At 41.1% G+C, this 21,676-nt stretch overlaps 1 protein-coding gene across 1 annotated transcript in view; it reads left to right on the plus strand.

Moving 5' to 3' along the window:
• The window catches only part of LOC127451282 (nuclear factor 7, ovary-like), a 45,710-nt gene extending 29,742 nt beyond the window's left edge, over positions 1 to 15,968 (plus strand). The window contains exon 7 of the mRNA XM_051715848.1: positions 15,631 to 15,968. Coding sequence (XP_051571808.1) covers positions 15,631 to 15,963 — 333 coding nt within the window. The 3' untranslated portion in view covers positions 15,964 to 15,968. The remainder of the gene's footprint in view (positions 1 to 15,630) is intronic.
• Positions 15,969 to 21,676: the final 5,708 nt, after the last annotated feature.

Consider the following 21,676-nt stretch of genomic DNA (forward strand, 5'->3'; position numbering starts at 1 on the left):
AACTGGCGCTTGATGAGGGAATAAGGAACAGGTGAGGAAGATGGGGAACAGATGGCTGTGATGAGGGCAGTGCAGCATGAGAAATGTAGTTTGGGACAAACTAATAACAGAAGACAATAACATATCAAAATAAGAGTCCTTGAGAAGAGTCCCCCCTCCCCCCTGCAAAGGGCGACTCCTGGCACCCAAAGACAGATGAGGAGAGCAGGATGAGGCAGATGGCGGGGAAGGGTCCACGGGATGATATTGAGGCCAAGGAGGAATAGGCGGACGATCAGAAGGCCAGGGAGGTCGCCACAGTGCAGGGACAGGGTCAGGAGGCCTGGGAAGGGGCCACAGGGCAGGGGCAGGGTCAGGAGTTCTGGGAGGGGGCCACAGGAGGTGGAGACTTAGAGGGTGGAGCCAAGGGAGGCTCGATGAAGGCAGGTGGAGCCATGAGAGGCTCAAGGTACGGAGCCATGGAAGGTGGAGCTGTGAGAGGCTCGAGGGGTGAAGCCATGGAAGGCAGAGCAGTGAGAGGCTCGAGGGGCGGAACTGGAGAACTTGGAGCCTAGAGAGTAGCAAACGGCTCAAAGGACCAAGGTGGAACCGGAGGCTCGGAGGACCAAGGCAGTGCCGGAGGCTCAGAGGACCAAGGTGGACTGGCCGATTGGAAGACTGAGGCGGAGCTGGTAGGACTGAGGACCAAGGCGGAGCCGTAGGGATGGAGGTCCCCGGTGGAGCTGAAGGATCACAGAGCCAAGGTGTAGCCGGAGGATCGGAGAGCCAAGGCGGAGCCAGGTGACCAACAGACCATGGTGGAGCTGGAGGGACGAGGAACCCGTTGGCTCATTGCCCATGGCAGGCGTGGGCATTGGCTCGTTGGCCGTGGAAGGCTTGGAGCAAGGGGCCGTGGAAGGCTGTGGGGTGTTCAATGTGGGAGGTGAATCACCTACGCCAACGTCTCCCCATACAAAATGCATTTACAAAAGCAAGCTCTCTTAAGTAAACTCCTAAACTGCAATCATCTGAACTGTAAATGTTTTAATTCTTATAAAATAGAATTTTAGTTTAAAGGACAAGCTGTTTTTTTCTAAAGGTGACATTCTTCATCCCCATTTGTGCCATAGTAATTCCATTTGTGCTTCTGTATAATCTAGCTCAGTGTTTACATTAAAACGGCATAATCCATACTGCTTCAATTTGCAGTCATTATTGACCCAATCTAAAAATAAGCAAATGAAGATGGTGTAAAAAAAAAACAACAACCCCAATTATAGAAACATTCATCTGGAAAATACTTCAATTATTGAAAAAACTTTAATTCTCAAAGTGTGTGCTTTGAGGATAAGAGCAAGTTAATACTCTCTTTGGAAGCTGAACACAGGTGTCAACATCAACAGAAGAATGAAGACGATACATTTTTAGATCTAAAATATAAAAGGAAAAATAAAACGCTTTCTACTGTTTTAGGAAATCCACAGCTCTTAAAACAGGGAACTTGTGACCTTCAGTCAGGAAGGTTATCCACATATTTTACATTTTTTTTTATTATTATTTGTTTAACCTCGTTCCTGCATCAGTTCAAATGATTTTGCATATTTAATCACCCAGTAAGTGACACATTGCACCACCAGTGTGACTGAGTTTTAAGGAAAGATATCAGAACTGCAAAATAAACAGATACATTTGAAATGGTTTGTTAAACAAAAACATGGACATGAACATATCACACACACACAAAAATAAGTCCATTTGCATTAAGGGGACAGACACATTAAACACTCATGTGTAAATTATCAAATAATAATAATAATAATTTAATGAGATAATGTTCCATTCCAAATATTCTTGTTATTCATATTATTAATTTCTTAAAGAAATCCATAAACCAAACAGAATGTTTAAATGTTTGTAAGTGGTCAAACGGTGTTTCCTTAAAGGGGTCATGGCACGAGGAATCAAATTAAGTATAAAAACATACTGTAAGTTTCAGAACTGAAAACGTCCTCCTTAATAGAAAAATAGCATTTATTTAAACCAGGCTCTAGAAACGGGCCGTTTGGAATTCGTGGAACTTGTGACATCACAAGGACCAAATACATGTGCATAATGACTGCCTCCAGCAAGGCATCAATGCCTATTTTTCATCATAGCACCTTTGGCCCTGCCCACTGGAGCTCAATCACACAGTTAGTCACACAGGTGAAGAGGAGAGAGGGCCTGTCATGGGAGATTCATCTACAGCAAAGTGGACTTACACAGGACACCTTCATGTGCCTATCTGGATTTAAATGTTTTTCTACACAGGTTGAACAATTCTGTGAAGTTGGCACCCCATATAATTAAATCATCTCCAAAACTACCCCATTCATTTGTGCTGCATTTGTGCTGATTTGTGCCACTAAAACGAGCGTTTGTGCTGGTTTGGTGTTTGAGATATTGGTGCCAACTTCACGGAGGTTAGGTGAATGGCTTTGACCGTTATCATGCATCTTGCGCCACTTTTGAAAGACGTGATATCAAGTTATTACTCTAAAAAGGAGACCTCCATTGTGTTTCATCTTGCTATTTGTTTGCTCTTTTGCCGTTGTGCTGTTCTGAAGGCATCCTGGACCGTTTTTGCACCCACCTGTGCTACATTTACAGTAATTGTTGGTCTTTTGTAAACATGGACTAGATTGACATCTTTAATCGTTTCGATGCGTTTCCGGTGATGTGTGCCGCATTTTAAGAGCGGTACAAGTTCAACTTTTATATCTCATTCAACTGCTGCCGCTGTCTGGGAGAAACACATGCTGTTCTGTGTGTATACAAACACAGAAGATGTGAGATGTCGCTCTGATGAAGACCAGCATCTCTGCTTTGGCCTGTTGAAGCCGGTTGAAGCACCCAACATCACCATTGACTGTATTACATTTGCGTATTCAGGACATTGGGCGTTTATATTGAAGCGTTAAAGGGCCAGATAGCTTTAAACCGAGCTTTTCAGATAGAGAGCAAGAGACAGGGTGGAAAAAGATCCTATATCATTAAATTATGACTGCTTTGGTGCAAAGAAACGTTACTGACATGTGGACCTCAGGGAAGATAATAATATAATAAAAAAGAGTATGTCATGACCCCGTTAACATTTTGGTTAAGTGAACCCGGCGGGGTCGGGCCCTCCTCCTTGCCACATGAACATAATCTCATTTTAAATGGCACACCCACAGATCGGCCAGTCCGTCCACGGACTGCGTGATGCATACTGGACACAAACAATGCAGAGCCTTTTCAAAACAGCAAGCTCAGTTCAAAATCTGATTGGTATTCTGGCTGCCTGGAGTCAGGATACACTGGTTTTTATTAGTCTGCCAGAAAACAAAGATGTGATCACAAGGTATTGGGTTCAGAAATGCTTCAGTGAAGAACTAATCTCCGGATTTGCCAAAATTTGCAAGATCTGTGACACCGAATCTTTAAAAGGTATTCAGAGTTTTGTTTGAGGCACACAGTGAGAAAACTAGATTTCCACAGGTTAGGGTTGCTCCGATACCAAAATTTTAGCTTCGGTATGATAGAAGTCCTGGTACCTCGGTATCAATACTAACTCGATATTTAGGCAACAAATAAAAATATTGTTTTTTTTAAAAATCAGATTGTTGATGAAATTACACAGAAAATTATTGACAAAAAGAAGCGCATAAAGTCTTATAGATAAAAATTATGCCTTTTCTGTTTTAATTTTTCTGGATTCCAAGTTAAAGGTTTCAATTAAATTTTAAATTGTGTTTAATCAAATGCATACTGTACAGCTTTGATCAAATGAAAATATAATAATTTATAAATAATTATTTTTGATAAAAAACAAAAAAGATGCACAACTGAGCTTTACAGTATTAATGAAAACATTAAATGAAAACAATCTGAAATGAGGCTGCCATGGCTGAATCACAACATGCTGATATTCAGGACTGGTATTCAGCTTTTGTGATATTGCTTATAGATAATAATACTAATAATATAACCATGTAATATTATTTGAATATTCCACTTTTATACAGTAGTAATATTTTTCTGTCGTAATGTCGACAAATGTCTTTAATTTCACGCATCCAGTTTAATATAGCTCTCATTTCAGCAGGACTTTTATTTTGAAAGACCTCTGAAGTTCTTCCTGTTTTTGAAGGGTTCATTATATGAAACTTCCCACGACTCGTGAGCTGAAATTTCCAGTGAAAAAGGTCATTTGAGTGTTCACAGCCATTTATACACCAAACATACTGCTCTGAGGCTCTGCAGATGGATACTGTTGGACACACTGCATGAAAATCAAGCAGTAGTAGTGTGTGTGTGTGTGTGTGTGTGTGTGTGTGTGTGTGTGTGTGTGTGTGTGTGTGTGTGTGTGTGTGTGTGTGTGTGTTTGCGTGTTTGCGCACCTGCGTGCCTGTGTGTGTGAAGGAGATGACAGAGCAGAGTGGAGCCTCTCATTCATTCTGTAGCATGCAGCGCATGTTACTGTATATTATTTAATTAAATGACATCCTTCCGCATTGTCTTCTGCCATTTTGAACAGTATGTCCTCTCCGATGTGGAAACTCCGGTAAGAGGTATGTGCCTTGAGTTTGTATAATTAATCAGTCTGTTGTGTCTCTCAGCAGTGATGAGCCTTAATGCTGAAGTTGTTAGTTTAAAGCTGTTTCACAGCTTTAGTAGTGTAATATTAATCAAAGAAATCAAGGAGTGCTGAGAAATGAAAACACTGACTGATTGACTGACTTACTGACAGCGCTGCCGCTGACTAAATGCACGTTACCTCAGCTGGCTCATTTACACACAAAAAATCTGTGATGTCACAAAAATATATATATAAAGAGACACATCTACCTTTTTACACATCTGCACTGCTCTTATTCTTTAGTTTAGAACAGCATGAACACAAGCAGAGTGATACAAACAGTGAAGCTGAGACATCAGTACTCATGGAATGTCTCTCGTCCAAGCAAATTTGAGGACCGGAACTAACTGTTGTATGTGTATATATATATGATGATATTCTTCTCACCACAATTGTACAGAGTGGTTATCTGAGTTACCGTAGACTTTATGAGTTCAAACCAGTCTGGCCATTCTCTGTTAACCTCTCTCATCAACAAGGTGTTTCTGTCCACAGAACTGCCACTCACTGGATGCTTTTTGTTTTTCATTCTGAGTAAATTCTAGAGACTGTTGTGTGTGAAAATCCCAGAAATACTCAAACCAGCCCGTCTGGCACCAACAATCATGCCACGCTCCAAATCACTGGGATCACAGTTTTTCCCCATTCTGATGGTTGGTGTGAACATTAACTGAAGCTCCTGACCCGTATCTGCATGATTTTATGCATTGCACTGCTGCTACATGATTGGCTGATTAGATAATCGCATGGATGATTGTTGGTGTCAGATGGGCTGGTTTGAGTATTTCTGTAACTGCTGATCTCCTGGGATTCTTTATAATGCAAAATCATTGGATATTGGGGATTAGAGGGTCTAATTACATTCTTATGTTCAGCCACTCTTATCTTTAATTTACGTTTAGTCCTATCTATATAAAACATCCACATGGGCATTCCAACATGTAAACAACAAATGAATTATTGCAGTTGACAAAGGATTTAATCCTGTTGAGTTTTGCTGTCCTCACATCTGTAAATGTATTCATTGTTACCGTATTACTATGGTAAAAATAGTATCTTCTGAAACTAATACAGGGTGGATCAGGGAAGATTTCTCTGAGGGTACAATCACTTTAAAATATATCCCAATTTTGCTAAATTATTCTCTGCCTTATGGCTGTAATGTGTCACAAAGTAAACTTGATTTGTGGATCATTTAACCTTTTGTTTTTTTAATGAATAATTGATCTTTACTAATGCCCTTCACCTTGTTATACGCTTTATTATGCTTCTCAATTTATACCCTCATTTTGTAAATCTTTGTCCCATTTCTTCTGTTTTCAAATTCTTTGTGTAAGTCACATATACATTTTAGCCTTTGCTATCAGCCAACGTGGATGAAAACTATCTGCCCAAAGGATGATGTTCCGGTCAGTTGTTTATCCAAAAATAAAGGTATGTAGGTCACCATTATCATCTGTATGAATATTCAGAACTAGAAAATTGATTTCTATCGATGAAAACTCAAGACTAAGTTTCAGATTGCTTTCAGTGCTGTTTAAATACACATTAAATTGTTCAAGCTCTATCTCTGAACCTGACCATATAAGTAGAATATCATCAATGTATCTGCCCCACCACACAGTCCTGTCTTTAAACACACCCAGTTACATATTTGCTCTTTGAGGCAAAACATGGCTATCATGATGGCGCCGCAGATGGCCGCCTCAGCGTGGAGCACTTCTATTGTTTTATTACACCAATTCTATGTTCCCATGTCTATCTGTCAGTGGATTACCAGCTTTCTGACAGACAGGCAGCAGCTTGTGAGACAGGGGAAACTCACTTCCAGCACCTGTACAATCAGCACTGGTGCCCCCCAGGGATGTGTGCTCTCCCCACTACTCTTCTCCCTCTACACCAATGACTGCATCGCCAAGGACCCCTCTGTCAAGTTCCTGAAGTTTGCAGATGACACCACTGTCATCGGCCTCATCTGAGATGACGATGAGTCTGCATACAGAAGGGAGGTTAAACAGCTGGCTGTCTGGTGCAGCCAAAACAACCTTGAGCTGAACACGATCAAAATGGTGGAGATGATTGTGGACTTTAGGAGGAACCCCCCAACACCGTCCCCCCTCACCATTCTAAACAGCACTGTGGCAGCAGTGGAGTCATTCAGGTTCCTGGGCACTACCATCTCACAGGACCTGAAGTGGGAGACCCACATTGACTCCATTGTGAAAAAGGCCCAGCAGAGGTTGTACTTCCTTCACCAGTTGAGGAAGTTCAACCTGCCGCAGGCGCTGCTGATACAGTTCTGCTCAGCAATCATTGAGTCTGTCCTCTGCACTTCAATAACTGTCTGGTTTGGTTCAGCCACCAAATCAGACATCAGAAGACTACAAAGGACATTTTAGACTGCTGAGAGTATTATTGGTTGCCCCCCCCCCCCCCCTTCAAGAACTATACACAAGTGAGGAAAAAGGCTGGAAAAATCACTCTGGACCCCACTCACCCAGCCCACTACCTTTTAAACCGTTGCCTTCTGGACGACACTTCAGAGCTCTGAGCACCAGAACCGTCAGGCACAGGAACAGTTTTTTCCCTCAGGCTATCCATCTCATGAACAGTTAAAACTGCCTCATTGAGCAATAACTATGTGCAATACACAGTTTAGTCTTTCTTATATTTATCCAACACATCCAACCTCTTCTGCCATTTCATTCCTCTGAAAAAAAAAACAAAACAACAAAAAAAAAACATTTGCACTGTACATAACAGATTTGTATTTTCACTGTACATAACAGATTGTATTAGATTTGCACTACCCATGTGTATGTGTGTATGTAAATATGTGTGTGTCTGTATGTACTATGTGTATAATTCGTTTTTATTTTTTATTATTATTTATGTTTTGCTGCTGTTTTTGTATTGTTTTTGTATGGTTGTACACTGGAAGCTCCTGTCACCAAGACAAATTTCTTGTATGTTTAAGCATACTTGGCAATAAAAGCTCATTCTGATTCTTCTTCTGAGAAGTCAAAATCCTCGGGCTCTGGAGACATTAAAAGACACTTACGTGTTCAGGATGAAAGCCCCGACAGGCCTACAGACCGGGGACTCGATTTAGATGGCATGTCGGGAGAGGAGATCCAGCGTCAGTTGTCCAACATCTCGGTGATGTTGACAAAGGTTCTTGCTGACTTGGAGGATCTCGCTGTAATACGTTGATCGATTTCGGCGATGGAAATAAAATTCTCTGAGATAGTTACAAGAGTGACAGAAGTTGAGAGACAAATCGATTTTCTGGAATCTTCAGAGAGGGAATTAACCGCTAATCCACCCGCGACCAAAGTTGATTTGGAACATCTCCTTGAAAAGCTTGAAGATCTTGAGAATAGAAGCCGCAGGAATAACGTCAGAATTGTTGAAATTCCTGAGCATGAGGAGTGCAGAGATATGGTGAAATTCCTAGACAAGCTTTTCCTCAGTCTGCTCGACATAACAGGCCACAAGCTGGAAATCGAGTGAGCTCACAGAGCCCAGCTCACAGATTTGCTGAGGGAGATAGGCCCCGATTGATTCTGGCCAGATTTCTGAGATAATCCGATAAAGATCTGGTGTTGTGCCATGCGAGAAGCAAAGGGAAGCTTTCTTGGAAGAACCATAATATTTTCTTGTTCCCGGACTTTGCGAGTTCGACAAGAGAAATGTGATCGGTTCAAGGAATGTGCATTTTTTTCATCAGTCCATAAGATTTATTCTAGAATATTTTTTTTTATATCCAAATCCCTCATTTCATTTGTTGCTGATTGCTCAATTGGAAATATCTTAGTCTCAGATCATGCCCTGGTGAGTTTAGAGGTGTTGCCATATACAGAGAAAAATAAATCATATAGTTGGCACCTTAACAAATGTTAAAGACTGAAATCAATGTTTATATGGAGACCAGTTGGTCCTCAGTATCCTCTGTGGGTGTGGCTTGGGAGGCACTTAAGGCGGTTCTTAGGGGTCGGATCATACAGTATGCCTCGTTCATCAAAAAATCCAAAGTATGAGAACTCATGGATTTGGAAGGAAATATTAAAAGTGCCGAGGCAGAGCTGACGTGCCGTATGTCATCTGATGGCCTCAGAGAATTGACCCAATTGAAATATAGATATAATACTATTTTGTCACGGAAAGTGGAGTTTTGGTTATTCAGGGCAAGACAGTCATACTTTGAGTAGGGAGACAAAGCAGGAAAACTTTTGGCTAGATATATAAAACAGAGAGAGTCTTTTTCTACCATTCCCTCAGTGAAATCTGCTGGTGGTGAAATATTTACCTCGGCCATTGATATTAATAATGCTTTTAAAGAATTCTACCTTGATCTCTATAGTTCTACATCTTCTTCTACTGATGAAGATATTAGAAACTTTGTGGAACCATTAGAACTTCCTAAACTGACGACTGTGCAAAAAACTCTCTTGATTCTGAGATAAACTTGGAGGAGCTTGATGAGGTAATTAAGTCCTTACCTACAGGCAAGGCTCCAGTTTTTAAAATAATATGCTACAGAATTGGCTCCACATTTGCTAGAAGTTTATACTGAATCATTAAAGAATGGAAAGCTTCCGCCAACCTTGTTACAAGCCCGGATCAGTCTGATTCTTAAAAAGGACAAAGATCCAAGTGTGTGTAAAAGTTACCGTCCAATTTTCCTGATCCAGCTTGATGTAAAAATTTTGTCAAAAATTCTGGCTAACCGATTAAGTAAGGTTATGACATTTCTTTTACATATAGATCAGGTGGGTTTTATTCAGGGCCGTAGCTCTTCTGATAACATTAGGCGTTTCATCAATATCATGTGGTCAGTAGCGAATGATCAATCTCCGGTCACTGCCATCTCACTTCATGCTGAAAAGGCGTTTGATATGGTAGAATGGGATTATCTTTTTAAGATTTTGGAAATGTACGGGTTTGGGAATACTTTTATTGGATGGGTTTGGGAATACTTTTATTGGATGGATTAAGTTACTTTATAGACACCCTGTAACAGCGGTACAAACAATTGGATTAATTTCAGATTATTTTACTCTGGATAGGGGCACTCGGCAGGGTTGCCCTCTTTCCCCATTATTGTTCTGTCTTGCCCTGGAATCATTAGCAGTCGCGATAAGTAAGGAGAATGATTTTCCAGGGGTGATTGCGGGAGGTGTGGCGCATAAGCTTCTGCTTTACGCAGATGATATTTTATTATTCTTCTCAGACCCCACTAGATCTATGCCTTGCCTTCACAGAATTATTAATTCCTTTTCCAAGTTCTCAGGATATAAAGTCAATTGGTCTAAATCCGAAGCTTTTGCTTTGACAGCGTACTGTCCAGTAACGTCCTTCCAGTGGCCCAAACAGGGCATTAAGCATTTGGGCATTTTATTCCCAGCAAATTTGTCTGATTTAGTCAGAGTTAATTTTGATCCCTTAATAAAAAGGTTTTCGAATGATGGGACTGGTGGGCTTCATTACACTTATCTATGATTAGGAAGGTTAATGTAATTAAAATGACTTTAAAAACTACCTGTTACAATCTCTCCCCCTCTCTTATTTCAGGCAATTTGATAGCATAGCGAAGTCCTTCATTTGGAATGGTAAGCGTCCCAGATTACATTTTAATAAGTTACATAGGCTGATTGACAAAGGTGGGTTAGGCTTACCCAAGATTCTGTTTTATTATTATGCATTCAGTCTCAGACATTTGGCTCATCGGTCGCTTCCACCTGAAAGAGCCCCTCCCTGGTTTTGCATTGAACAAGAATTTCTTGCCCCTATTTCACCATTGCAAAGCCTTTCCATCAAACTAACCAGAGAAGTTAAATCACACCCCGTTATTTCACATTTGCACTCAGTATGGACAAAAGTGTTCAGAGTGTTTAATTCAGATATTTATCTAAATGTTGCCTCGAGCCTATGGCTAAACCCCAAACTATGCATTAATAAGTCTCCTTTTTGTTGGTCTGAGTGTATTGTGAGGGGGGTTAATACACCCGGTGATCTTTATGAGAGTGGTGTGATGAGATCCTTTGAAAATTTGGTTCAATATTTTGGGATCCCCAGATCTCAATTTTTTTAGGTATCTTCAGCTACGACACTTGCTCTGTACTATTTTAGGGAATAGCATACCCCCCTAGGGCAGCAGATACTCTGGGAGAGGTGATTTCTGCTTTTGGAAAAGGTCATTAGGCATCAGTGTATTACTCCTTATTAATTCAGAGTCTGGGGGACGGAGTCTCTACCACTCTCAAGAGATTATGGGAGAAAGATTAAACCTGGAATTGGAGGAGGGAGAATGGGCTAGGATTTTAAAAAACATAAAAACTGCATCCAGAGATACAAGGGTGCGCCTTATTCAATTCAAGATTTTACATTGGTTCTGTTGGACCCCCTCTAAATTGTACAGGCTTGGTCTTAAAGACACACCCACCTACTGGAGATGCCAATCAGAGTATGGAGATTTAACCCATGTCTTTTGGGGGTGTGTGGAAATTCAAAAGTTTTGGTTAAAGGTGCAGAGTCTGGTATGCGAGGTGTTAGGTATTCAGGTACTATTCTGCCCCAGACTCTGTATCTTGGGTGATGGGGCGGTCATTGACATTGTAAGTAGACACATAAAGAATTGGGTCTTAACCAGTGTCATGATCGCCAGGCAGATCATTTTGAGGGGCTGGAGGTTGGCTGGAGCACCCTCTTTTCAGGAGTGGTGCTCGGAGATGGGAAGGGTGGCGGCCTTTGAGGAAGTTACTTTCAGAGGAACGGGGAGGTATAAAGTGTTCATGGAGAAATGGGGCAGGTATTTGTCATTTGTGGATGTGTGATTATTGTTGTTGTGTTTTTTATTTTATTTATTTATTTATTTATTTTTTATGTATTTTTTTTATGTGTGTGCATGTGTGTCTATGTCATTTAAGACCACTGTTATGTTGCTGGGGTTAAGTTTGATTCTATGTATATATATGTTTTGTTCTATGAGGTACATTTATGTGAATCAATAAAAATTGTTAATCAGAAAAAGAAAAAAATTAATGTAAAATTATAAATTTTATACTGGAAATGGAAGAGCTTAATGAAGTAGAATCTCTGTACCTCTAGATTTATACAGTATGCTGAATTGAAATGATATAGCTGTCCTACCCTATTTTTCCTCATTCTGTTGTGGTCTGCAGGTAAAAGGTGAGTTTCATGTAGTATTAAGATCATCAAATGGTTCAGTACTTTGTTACGCTTAGTTGGTGAGTTTAGGCGCATAACATTCCAGTTTGAGAAAGTTACATGATCTCCAAAACTCTTTGAAACCCTTGAAGCCAAAATAATCCGGAGAAAATATTACAGTAACACCTAGTTTGACAATGCAATCCTTAATATCAAAATGTCTGGATATCATGAGAGAAGGAGAAAACAAACAAGTAAAAGGTTGGCTTATTTGGCGACACCGTCAAGGACTTTGCCCAGTAGTTCTCAGCAGTAAAGGAGCAGACAGAGGCCATACAGCACATCCTGCCCCGGCGCGGCTCAAGACCCCACACCCCGTCTGCTCTTCGCCAATGGCGTCCTCCTGCAACTACAACGCCGGCTCCGCCGCAACCCGCCCCCGTGACCCGGCCCGGCATGTAGCCCAGCGCAGGAAGCAGATGCCACCCATCTCACGGCCGGCCACCAAGAACCCGAGGAAGGCTTCGAAGCGCCCCTGAGATGGGCGACCCAGGGGCAAGGAAACCCGCTTCTCTGGAGCTGGTGAGCAGACCACTCCATCCCCCGGTGGAGGGCTGGGAGGAGAATCTTTTGTTTCATTTTCATTTAATTTTGCCACATGTCCAAGAGGCTGCGGTACCCAAAAATTCAACAAAAGAGCAGTTTTCTTGTTCCCTGGGACACATGTCTGGTGCGCAAAGTCATTGTCATGACCACCGTCCACCGTTCCATCTTTGCAGGTATGGTGCTCCAGCGGCGGTCCCCCCGCCCCTGTGCGCCCAGCTGTGGCACAAACACACCCACACGAGATTGGGTCCGATGGACTACGGGGACGAGACTCCTCCTCCCCCCTCCTCGGCCAATCTTATGGTGGGCGACAGGAGCCAGGTAAGTGCTTCGATGTCCCTGGACTCAGCACGGCCACGGGGCTTGAATCCCTTCGACGTGGCACCTTGAGCTCCACCCCACCGTGAGGCCCCACCCGCTGGTACGTCTGACGTGATCATTCCCTTGGTCCCCCTCGCCCGGAGTTTGGCCGCTTGGCTCGCGCTTTCCAACCCGTCGCGATGGCTGACCTGGACCGTCCGACTCAGCTACACGATTCAGTTCGCCAGGCGCCCACCCAGGTTCCGCTCTGCCGCTACCTTGCATGCAGAGATCGCTACCCTTCTGCGCAAGGGTGTGATAGAGCCTGTCCCTCCAGCTGAGATGAAGAAAGGGTTCTACAGCCCTTACTTCATTGTACCGAAGAAAGGCGGTGGGTTTCGACCAATCCTGAACCTGCGAGTACTGAACCGGGCTTTGCTCCGTTCAGACTCCTGTTCAAGATGCTGATGCAAAAACGCATTCTAGCGAGTGTCCAGCATCAAGATTGGTTTGCAGCGGTAGACCTGAAGAACGCGTACTTCCATGTCTCAGTCTTACCTCCACACAGACCCTTCCTGCAGTTTGCCTTCAAAGGCCAGGCGTACCAGTACAAGGTCCTCCCCTTCGGCCTGTCCTTGTCCCCTTGCATTTTCACGAAGGTTGCAGAGGCAGCCCTTGCCCCACTAAGGGAAGTGGGCATCCGCTATCTCGATGACTGGCTAATCCTAGCTTACTCTCGAGAGTTGCTGTGTGCACACAGGGACCTCGTGCTCTGGGGCCTCAGCCGACTGGGGCTTCGGGTCAACTGGGAAAAGAGCAAACCCTCCCCGGTTCAGAGCATCTCTTTTCTCGGTTTGGAGTTGGACTCAGTCTCGATGACAGCGCGCCTCACGAACGAGCGCGCACAGTCAGTGCTGAACTGTCTGAAGGCGTTCAGACAGAGAACATCGGTTCCACTGAAAATTTTTCAGAGGCTCTTGAGGCATATGGCATCCTCAGCAGCGGCCACGATGCTCGGGTTGATGCATATGAGACCGCTTTAGCACTGGCTTCGGACTCGAGTCCCGAGATGGGCATGGCACTGCGGGACACATCGCGTGGCCATCATGCTGATCTGTCGGCGCCTCTTCAACCCTTGGACCGACCTTGCATTTCTACGGGCAGGGTTTCCCCTAGAGCAGGTCTCTAGGCGCGTCGTGGTTACAACAGATGCCTCCAAGACGGGCTGGGGCACCGTATGCAATGGGAACACAGCCGCCGGCTCCTGGACTGGCCTGCGGCTGCGTTGTCATGAGACATCAACTGCCTAAAGTTGTTGCCAGTTCTGCTTGCCCTGAGGAGGTTTTGGCCATTGATCCAGGGCCAGCATGTATTGGTCCGGACAAACAACACAGCGACGGTAGCATACATCAACCACCAAGGCGGTCTACGCTCCCATTGCATGTCACAACTTGCCCGCCGTCTCCTCCTCTGGAGTCAGCAGTGCCTCAAGTCACTACGAGCCACTCACATCCCGGGCGACATCAACACCGCAGCGGATGCGCTGTCACATCAGGTTACCCTCAGGGGAGAGTGGAGACTCCACCCTCAGGTGGTCCAGCTGATTTGGAGTCGATTCGGTCGAGCACAGGTAGACCTGTTTGTTTCCCGGTAATCCTCACACTGCCTGTTTTGGTACGCCCTGACCAAGGCACCCCTCGGTATAGATGCACTGGCACACAGCTGGCCCCCTGGACTATGCAAATACGCATTTTCCCCCAGTGAGCCTACTTGCACAGACCCTGTGCAAGGTCAGGGAGGACGAGGAGCAGGTCATCCTAGTAGCACCCTACTGGCCCACCCAGACATGGTTCTTGGATCTCACGCTCTTCGCGACAGGTTTTGTTTAATAAATTACACTACTCTAAAAGTAACTAATTACTTTGTAATCTAATTACACCCAACACTGAATATGGTAAGAATGCATTTGTGTCAGTAAATACATGTGGTATATTAATGACCTAAAACTTAAACAGTATAATATGTGCTTAATTTAATCATTATATGATTGATGATTTAATTATAACTCACATGCATATTCATTCTCTGGGAGTTGGGATAAATGAGTAAACACTGTTTCTGCATTATTCCTGACATTCATCAGACTCTCAGTCACCCCTCAGAGGTCAAATACACACATGACCTGTAACATTCATTATTATAACCTGAATAAATGCACATGATTAAAAAGACTTTGATTACCTTTTGATTATATTGTTAGTGAATGTGTTCAACTCATCAATAGACCGAAGAGACAGAAGTAAACACACCCCTTCAATACAGGACACTATACACACTTATAAATGATACAGAGATCAACAAGACCTGCTGAAATTAACATGATCATCATACTGAATATTTAAAGTTACTGTTGTACAGTGTATTTACAGCATATAACATTTCTATTTCATTTATTATTTTAGTATCCCAATATATCACTTTCTTTTGACATGGGACACACATTTCCAATTTCTACAGCACATACTGTATTTAATTCTTGTATTGATGTGATTCAATGTTTCTGATAATAATGTGTAACTAAAAACAACACTGACGATAATCACAGAAAATATCTGATAGTGTTTCATCAATATGACACGTGTTCATAATTCATAATAATCTGTATATGATTCACTCTTGATGATTATATGAACATGAGAATAAAAGCATCTGTTGATTGTTTTCTCTCATCAGCTCCTGTGATTCTGGATCCAAACACTGCAAATCCACGTCTGATCCTGTCTGATGATCTGACCAGTGTGAGAGTCAGCGAGAACAGTCAAACATTACCTGATAATCCAGAGAGATTTGACTATTATTCGTGTGTTCTGGGTTCAGAGGGTTTTAACTCAGGAACACACTGCTGGGATGTGGAGGTTAAAGACAATGGATGCTGGATTCTTGGAGTAACTACAGCATCAAACCAGAGGAAGGGACTTGATTTCTTTAACACTGATGTCTGGAGTGTGGGGTATAATATTGGATTGTTATTTTGGTGTTTCTCCACTGTGTTTCATATCAAACAGAATCTTGAGTGTATGAGAGTTCATCTGGATTATGACGGAGGAAAAGTGTCATTCTCTGATCCTGTAACTAACACACATCTACACACATTCACACACACATTTACACACACACTCTTGCCATTCTTCAGGAGTTATGATGTCACATCCCCTCTGAGGATTCCTGAAGGTTCCTTGCTAGCCTGAGTCAAATGACACAACCCAGAAGTCTCTACGATTTTCTGGTGCAGAGATATGCATTTTGCTAATCTGGTTGCTAGGCAGTTACCAAGGTGATAATCACAATCGTCCTCCAGTGGCCATTGTGATGAAACAGTACTATTAATAGATTGACCACGTTTGCTTCTAGAGCACAGTGTTGATGTTGGTGTTATTTACACATGCGACAGTAAGTGGCGAGAGAAGTCATGAGAGAGACGGGCTATCAGAATTGTCATACAAGTTTACTTGGAAGATAAACATAAACGCCCCCTCAAGTCATAATTACGACTGGAAAACACAGAGATGATTTTGAAACCTGAGTTTTTGAATTGTGAGGAGACATAAAAATTCAACATGGCGAAGGAAAATATGGTGACTGTGTTGGTATCAAAATAAGAGTTCCCCAAGAAACATGCAAGAATGAAACTGCCGTCCTCCATATTTCTCTCAGACAAAAAAAAAAAAAAAAACACTTAGTCATGACATACTCATTATTGCGACTTCAGAAGTGGGAAGTAGGATAATTCCGATGGCAGCATCACTTCACGATCGCACACAGTGGATTACTACCACACTACAGCTGAGGAATAGAGTTAAACTAACAGCTTCAGCATTACTGTTCATCACTGCGACAGGTGCAGGTTATCAAACACGCTCAGTTTCTCTCTTTCTCTCATACACACACACACATCCTTGTTACTCCTATAATTTGTTAGAAACAGCCCAAGCTGTTGTTACTAGTTCTAAAGTGATGCTTTTGAATTTGTGTTGGAGGCTTGGGCGGATCTTTCGACCTAGCAATGGCAGATCCTTATCTGTGGGGTAAAAAAGTAGTTTCACACACAAGAGGGTTTTTTGAGATGCTTCTTTGTTTTTCCTTAATTATTTATTTAGTTGTCTGTTGAACTGTTTTATAAAACCAATATCACACTCACAATCACGCTGTTTTGTCCGTTGATCAGCAAGGCTGTGATTACCTGCGGCACTCTGCTTCATATATTCAGTTCAGCAACAGCTTAAATGCGCACTTTATCTTTATTATTTTATAATAAATAATCTGTATTATTATTATTCTTTATCATTTATATTATAACTTTATGATTTAGCTGTGCAGCAACTGTAGTAATTGGGAAAACCTACATTTAAGATTAAATAGCAACCAAATTAAAGAAAAGTATACATTTTTAGAGACTTACGTTAGCTCCGCGATCTAATTCGTGAAGTACTGTGCGTTTCTGACGCATTTGGGTCTACTCAAGCCAAGTCAATACTAATTAATGCACATTTTTGAAGCATTTGGACTCATTTAAGTGTCAAGCATTGGACCCACTTAGGACCCCTCTCCCCTGTCATTCCTGATCCCCTGCCCTGCAAAACAGAGATGTGATGAAACATTCAAAATCTGCTGTCTAGCGCATGTTTACATAAACCAAAAATACAAAACAATCACGCAGACAGTGTTGTGCCATTCATCATAAAAAACTGCTTTGATTCTGTGGATAAAAAGCATCTGCAAAATGAATATGCAAAATAAATGACTTTCTCTAGAGGGGGACCTCAGCCTAGGAGGGAAATCGGACAGTGGCTTGGGCAACTGTAGCCACCCACCTGTTCATGCCCTGTCTAGAATGCAGACTAAATCCCTAGGTATACGTCCATTTTGACATGAACGCTCAGCACCTGTGTACAGTCGAACGTGAGCCTACACTCCGTATAACTGTGAGCGCATTCAAAGATGCTTATATTTTTTATCTAGAAGGTTGCTGATACGCCACTTATCATCGCCAACTACGTCCCATATTTTATCTTTCTTCACCATGGCATTAGAACTCAGAACAAACAACACACTGGAGGCACCAGCGTGCTCAGCTGCAGATAAAGAATTGAAAGGAGGAAACAATATTTATAGATGCTCAACTTTTACGATAAAAATGTGTGATTCATGAGACTTAAAATTTCCCGGCAGAAAGAAACATTGCAGCAGAACACGTGTGCATGCATTTCAGTTTAATTAAACATATTTTTTTGTGAGTAACTTACAGGCTGTGGCCAGGTGAATGACAAATCCATCGCCCGCATAAATCGCCCAGTGCTGGTAAATGAATGGGACTTTTGGGAACACTATGGGTACCAATTGGTTGATTTCAATTAGGTCTCCAGGCTCTGGCTTCACATCATTCTAAAGCATGATATTGAGGAGACAATAATATCAGACGTAATACTGTATTTAGTTCTGTTATTACAGTGCAATAAAATGTTGGATAGCATACTGTTAAAATTTAAAAATAACCTAATAATATTGAACTTGACTATTGAAAACTGATGTTGCTTCAGTCTTAGTACTTTAACTTAACCATGGCTACCAAGTTTCTCTTCTGATTTTGATATTAATCCTATGACAAACACAGAATACAAGACACTAGAGGTGCTTTTCAGTTGATGTTTTCTTAAGTAAAATATCATACTTACAAGGATATGTGTATACAATAAGCTGGAGTGAGAGTACCACCCGTATGTGTGGTTGAAGTAGATATAACATCAGACCAATCAGCATGCAAAGCACTAATAGAGCTATTTGGTCGACACCCTAAAAGTATTCTTGAATATCTTCCTGAGTAATTCATTTTTGTCCTCTGTTATATATTTATTTATTTGTTTCTTTGTTATCAGGTAGTTACATTTTTAAAAGAACTAAGGACATTGATTATTCTTTCGTAAGTCTATTACTAATCTACACTAATTTCAAGTCACCTCTGGCTTTATTGGACAATCATTTCATGCCCGGTCCTTATGAGTGCCAACTGAATACCAGAGTTGCTCCTTCATCACCATGACTTCATCACATTGCCATCTATTCATTTATTTCATTTTATTAGTTTCACAAATGTGCAACAATATGTTTCACAATATGTATGACATTCACATTTCATATTTTATGTTACAAGTTTTCACATCAGGTCTGTGAGTGTAAATTTCAGCTTACAAGTACCAATTTTTATTGTAGTTCTCAAATTCATTCTACAAGCCTTCGAGTTTTGCAACATTTTTACCTTCATACGTATGCTCACACACTTGTGGTATAGTTGCGGTCCTTATTTAGCGACTTGTGAGCAACATGGATTTTTTGAAAACGTAAATTCACATTTGAGGTATGACTGTGTGTAATGAACACTATGTTGTAGAACAAAACGTTTAAGTATCTTCAAGTAATGTTTACCGCAGGACTTATTTTTCTCAAATTGAAAAACCTCATTATAAAAACATGTAGAAAAATTCAGACATCACGGGTTTATTTTGACGGCTTGTTCAAAAACAGAAGACAGTTGGTGGGAAAATGCAGATTTCCGAGCTGTCTGGAACGCAGCTTTAACACTGGAAGCACAAATTAAAACAATTGTTCTGTAAAAACAATTACTTTCCTGGAAAACTAAAAATGTACTTTAACCTCCTGAGACCTGAATGTGACCGCTGTGTGCATTTTCCGTTTCCCTTTTTCATTTGTAACTAGTAGCACCAAATAAACAAGCAAAACATTTTTATTTTCTAGAGCAAATAGTCTTTCTAAAAATGCATGTCCTCATATGTGGACAGCGGGACTAAGTTGTGAAATTTTAAATAACAGTACGCTGTAGAAAGTCCGATTTATTTAATCAAATAGTTTATTATGTTTCCAGGAGTGTTGATTATTCATGTTTTTGAGACTTTACAGACATTACATCAGACATTATCATAATTAATTCTGATTCAAAGTAATGTCCAGCATCATCCAATCACTGTCAATCATGTTAAAATAAAATGATACATTATAAATTCTGAATCTATGTACTGATTATCATTGTCACATGTCTGTCAAACATGTTGAGTGATCCAAACATCATCTGCAGCCTGAAACTGAACTTTTGATCAGATTTTAGAAGTGAATGCACTTAACTGCATAGAGAGCTATAGGATGCTCCCTTGCTCCCTATTTAGTGAATGACTTAACCTCCAGTGTGCTGTCTGTCTGCACTGGTCTCAGAACAGTTTGAAATGCACCTTATGTTCATCCTAACTCCATATAAAGCCTCTGAAAGACACATTTTCAGCTTTTGGATGCATTCATTTATTCTCAATGTGCTAATACACAGTAAATATAGGAATGCATTTATTAATGTTAATGAATAGAACCGTATTGCACAGTGATAACAAAATAAAATATAACACAATGTATACTAAAATGAAGCGAAATGACCCACAGATGTGTTAGAGTTGAAAGTTATTAAAAATAACTAACACGTTTTTTCTACTTTAGAGGAAATGCAGTATGAGTTTCCACATATGTGGACATCATGTTTATCAGCGCGCTGATGCGCAAAAAATGAACAAATTATTTAAAGCGGCATATCAAACAAAACTAGAGACTGTACTCTTTACACTCAATGAAAAAAACTTAGAGATTTATTAGCAGAGGCACTTTTGTTGGTGCTGCGTCCATAGGAGCACTTCAAGGAAATCAACATGTTGTTGTGTCACATGACTCGGTGCGGCAGAAGTTTAACCCTTAAATGACAGTCTAGAGTCTTGTGAACAGTATTCAGTCTGTCTTTATTCATTTAAATTATGCGTTGCATATAGTGAAGTCAAAATACAACATCCACACTTGTGGATGCAGGGTCACACGAGGTTAAAGATGCTGTAAGTGATTTTTTTCATGTAAAGGTATGCAAAAAATGTCCTACTCCCTGAAGTGTCGTGAGATATCTCATCGGTCTCTGTGACACCTCTAGACTGTAAACAGCAAACAAAAATGTGTCCGCGAACCACGGACAATGACGCTTTCGACCTGTCAATCATTTTGTGCGTTGTCATAGTATTGTAGTTGCAGTGAATTATTGAGGCTTAATGCCATTTTTATGCCATGTTGTTCATAACAGTTGTCAGATGAGGGCACTATTTTGCTGCTGTTGTTTTTAACAACCGTTTCTGCACGATGTCAGTCTCAATAAAGCTCATTTGGTATCTTTGGAGGGCATGGTTTTGGGAAGAAGGGGCGTGGCTAATTCAGCAGCTCAGTTTTGTTGACGTAGATCGGTTAAAATCGCTAACAGCACCTTTAAAGGAATATTCCTGGTTCAATACAAGTCAAGCTCAATCAACAGCATTTGTGACATAATGTTGATTACCACAAAAATTTATTTTGACTCGTCCTACCTTTTCTTTAAAAAAAGCAAAAATCTGGTTTAGACTTACAATGGAAGTCAATGGGGTCAATCTGTAAACGTTAAAATACTCACTGTTTCAAAAGTATAGACACAAGACGTAAACAATATGTGTGTTAACATGATTTTACTGTGATTAAATCACTAACTAACCACATCTGTGGAAAGTTATAGACGATTTTACAACTTTGTTGCCATGACGATGAAATGCCAACAAACCCTAAAATCCTAAAATGACTGTAAAAATTACGATATAATCAACTTTACAGCTCAAATAATACACAAGTTTAAACAGAAGAATTAATGTAAGTGCTTTTTATAAGCTTCACTTTTCTGCATTTAAACCCTCCAAATATTGACCCCATTGACTTCCATTGTAAGTGTCTCACTGTGACCTCGGATGAAAAGGAGGGACGAGTCATTTAATCAACATTATGCCACGAATGCTGTCAGCTGAGCTTAACTTGTATTGAATCTGGAATATTTCTTTAAAGCTCTGT

Source organism: Myxocyprinus asiaticus, chromosome 14, assembly GCF_019703515.2.
Source record: "Myxocyprinus asiaticus isolate MX2 ecotype Aquarium Trade chromosome 14, UBuf_Myxa_2, whole genome shotgun sequence".
NCBI lineage: Eukaryota > Metazoa > Chordata > Actinopteri > Cypriniformes > Catostomidae > Myxocyprinus > Myxocyprinus asiaticus.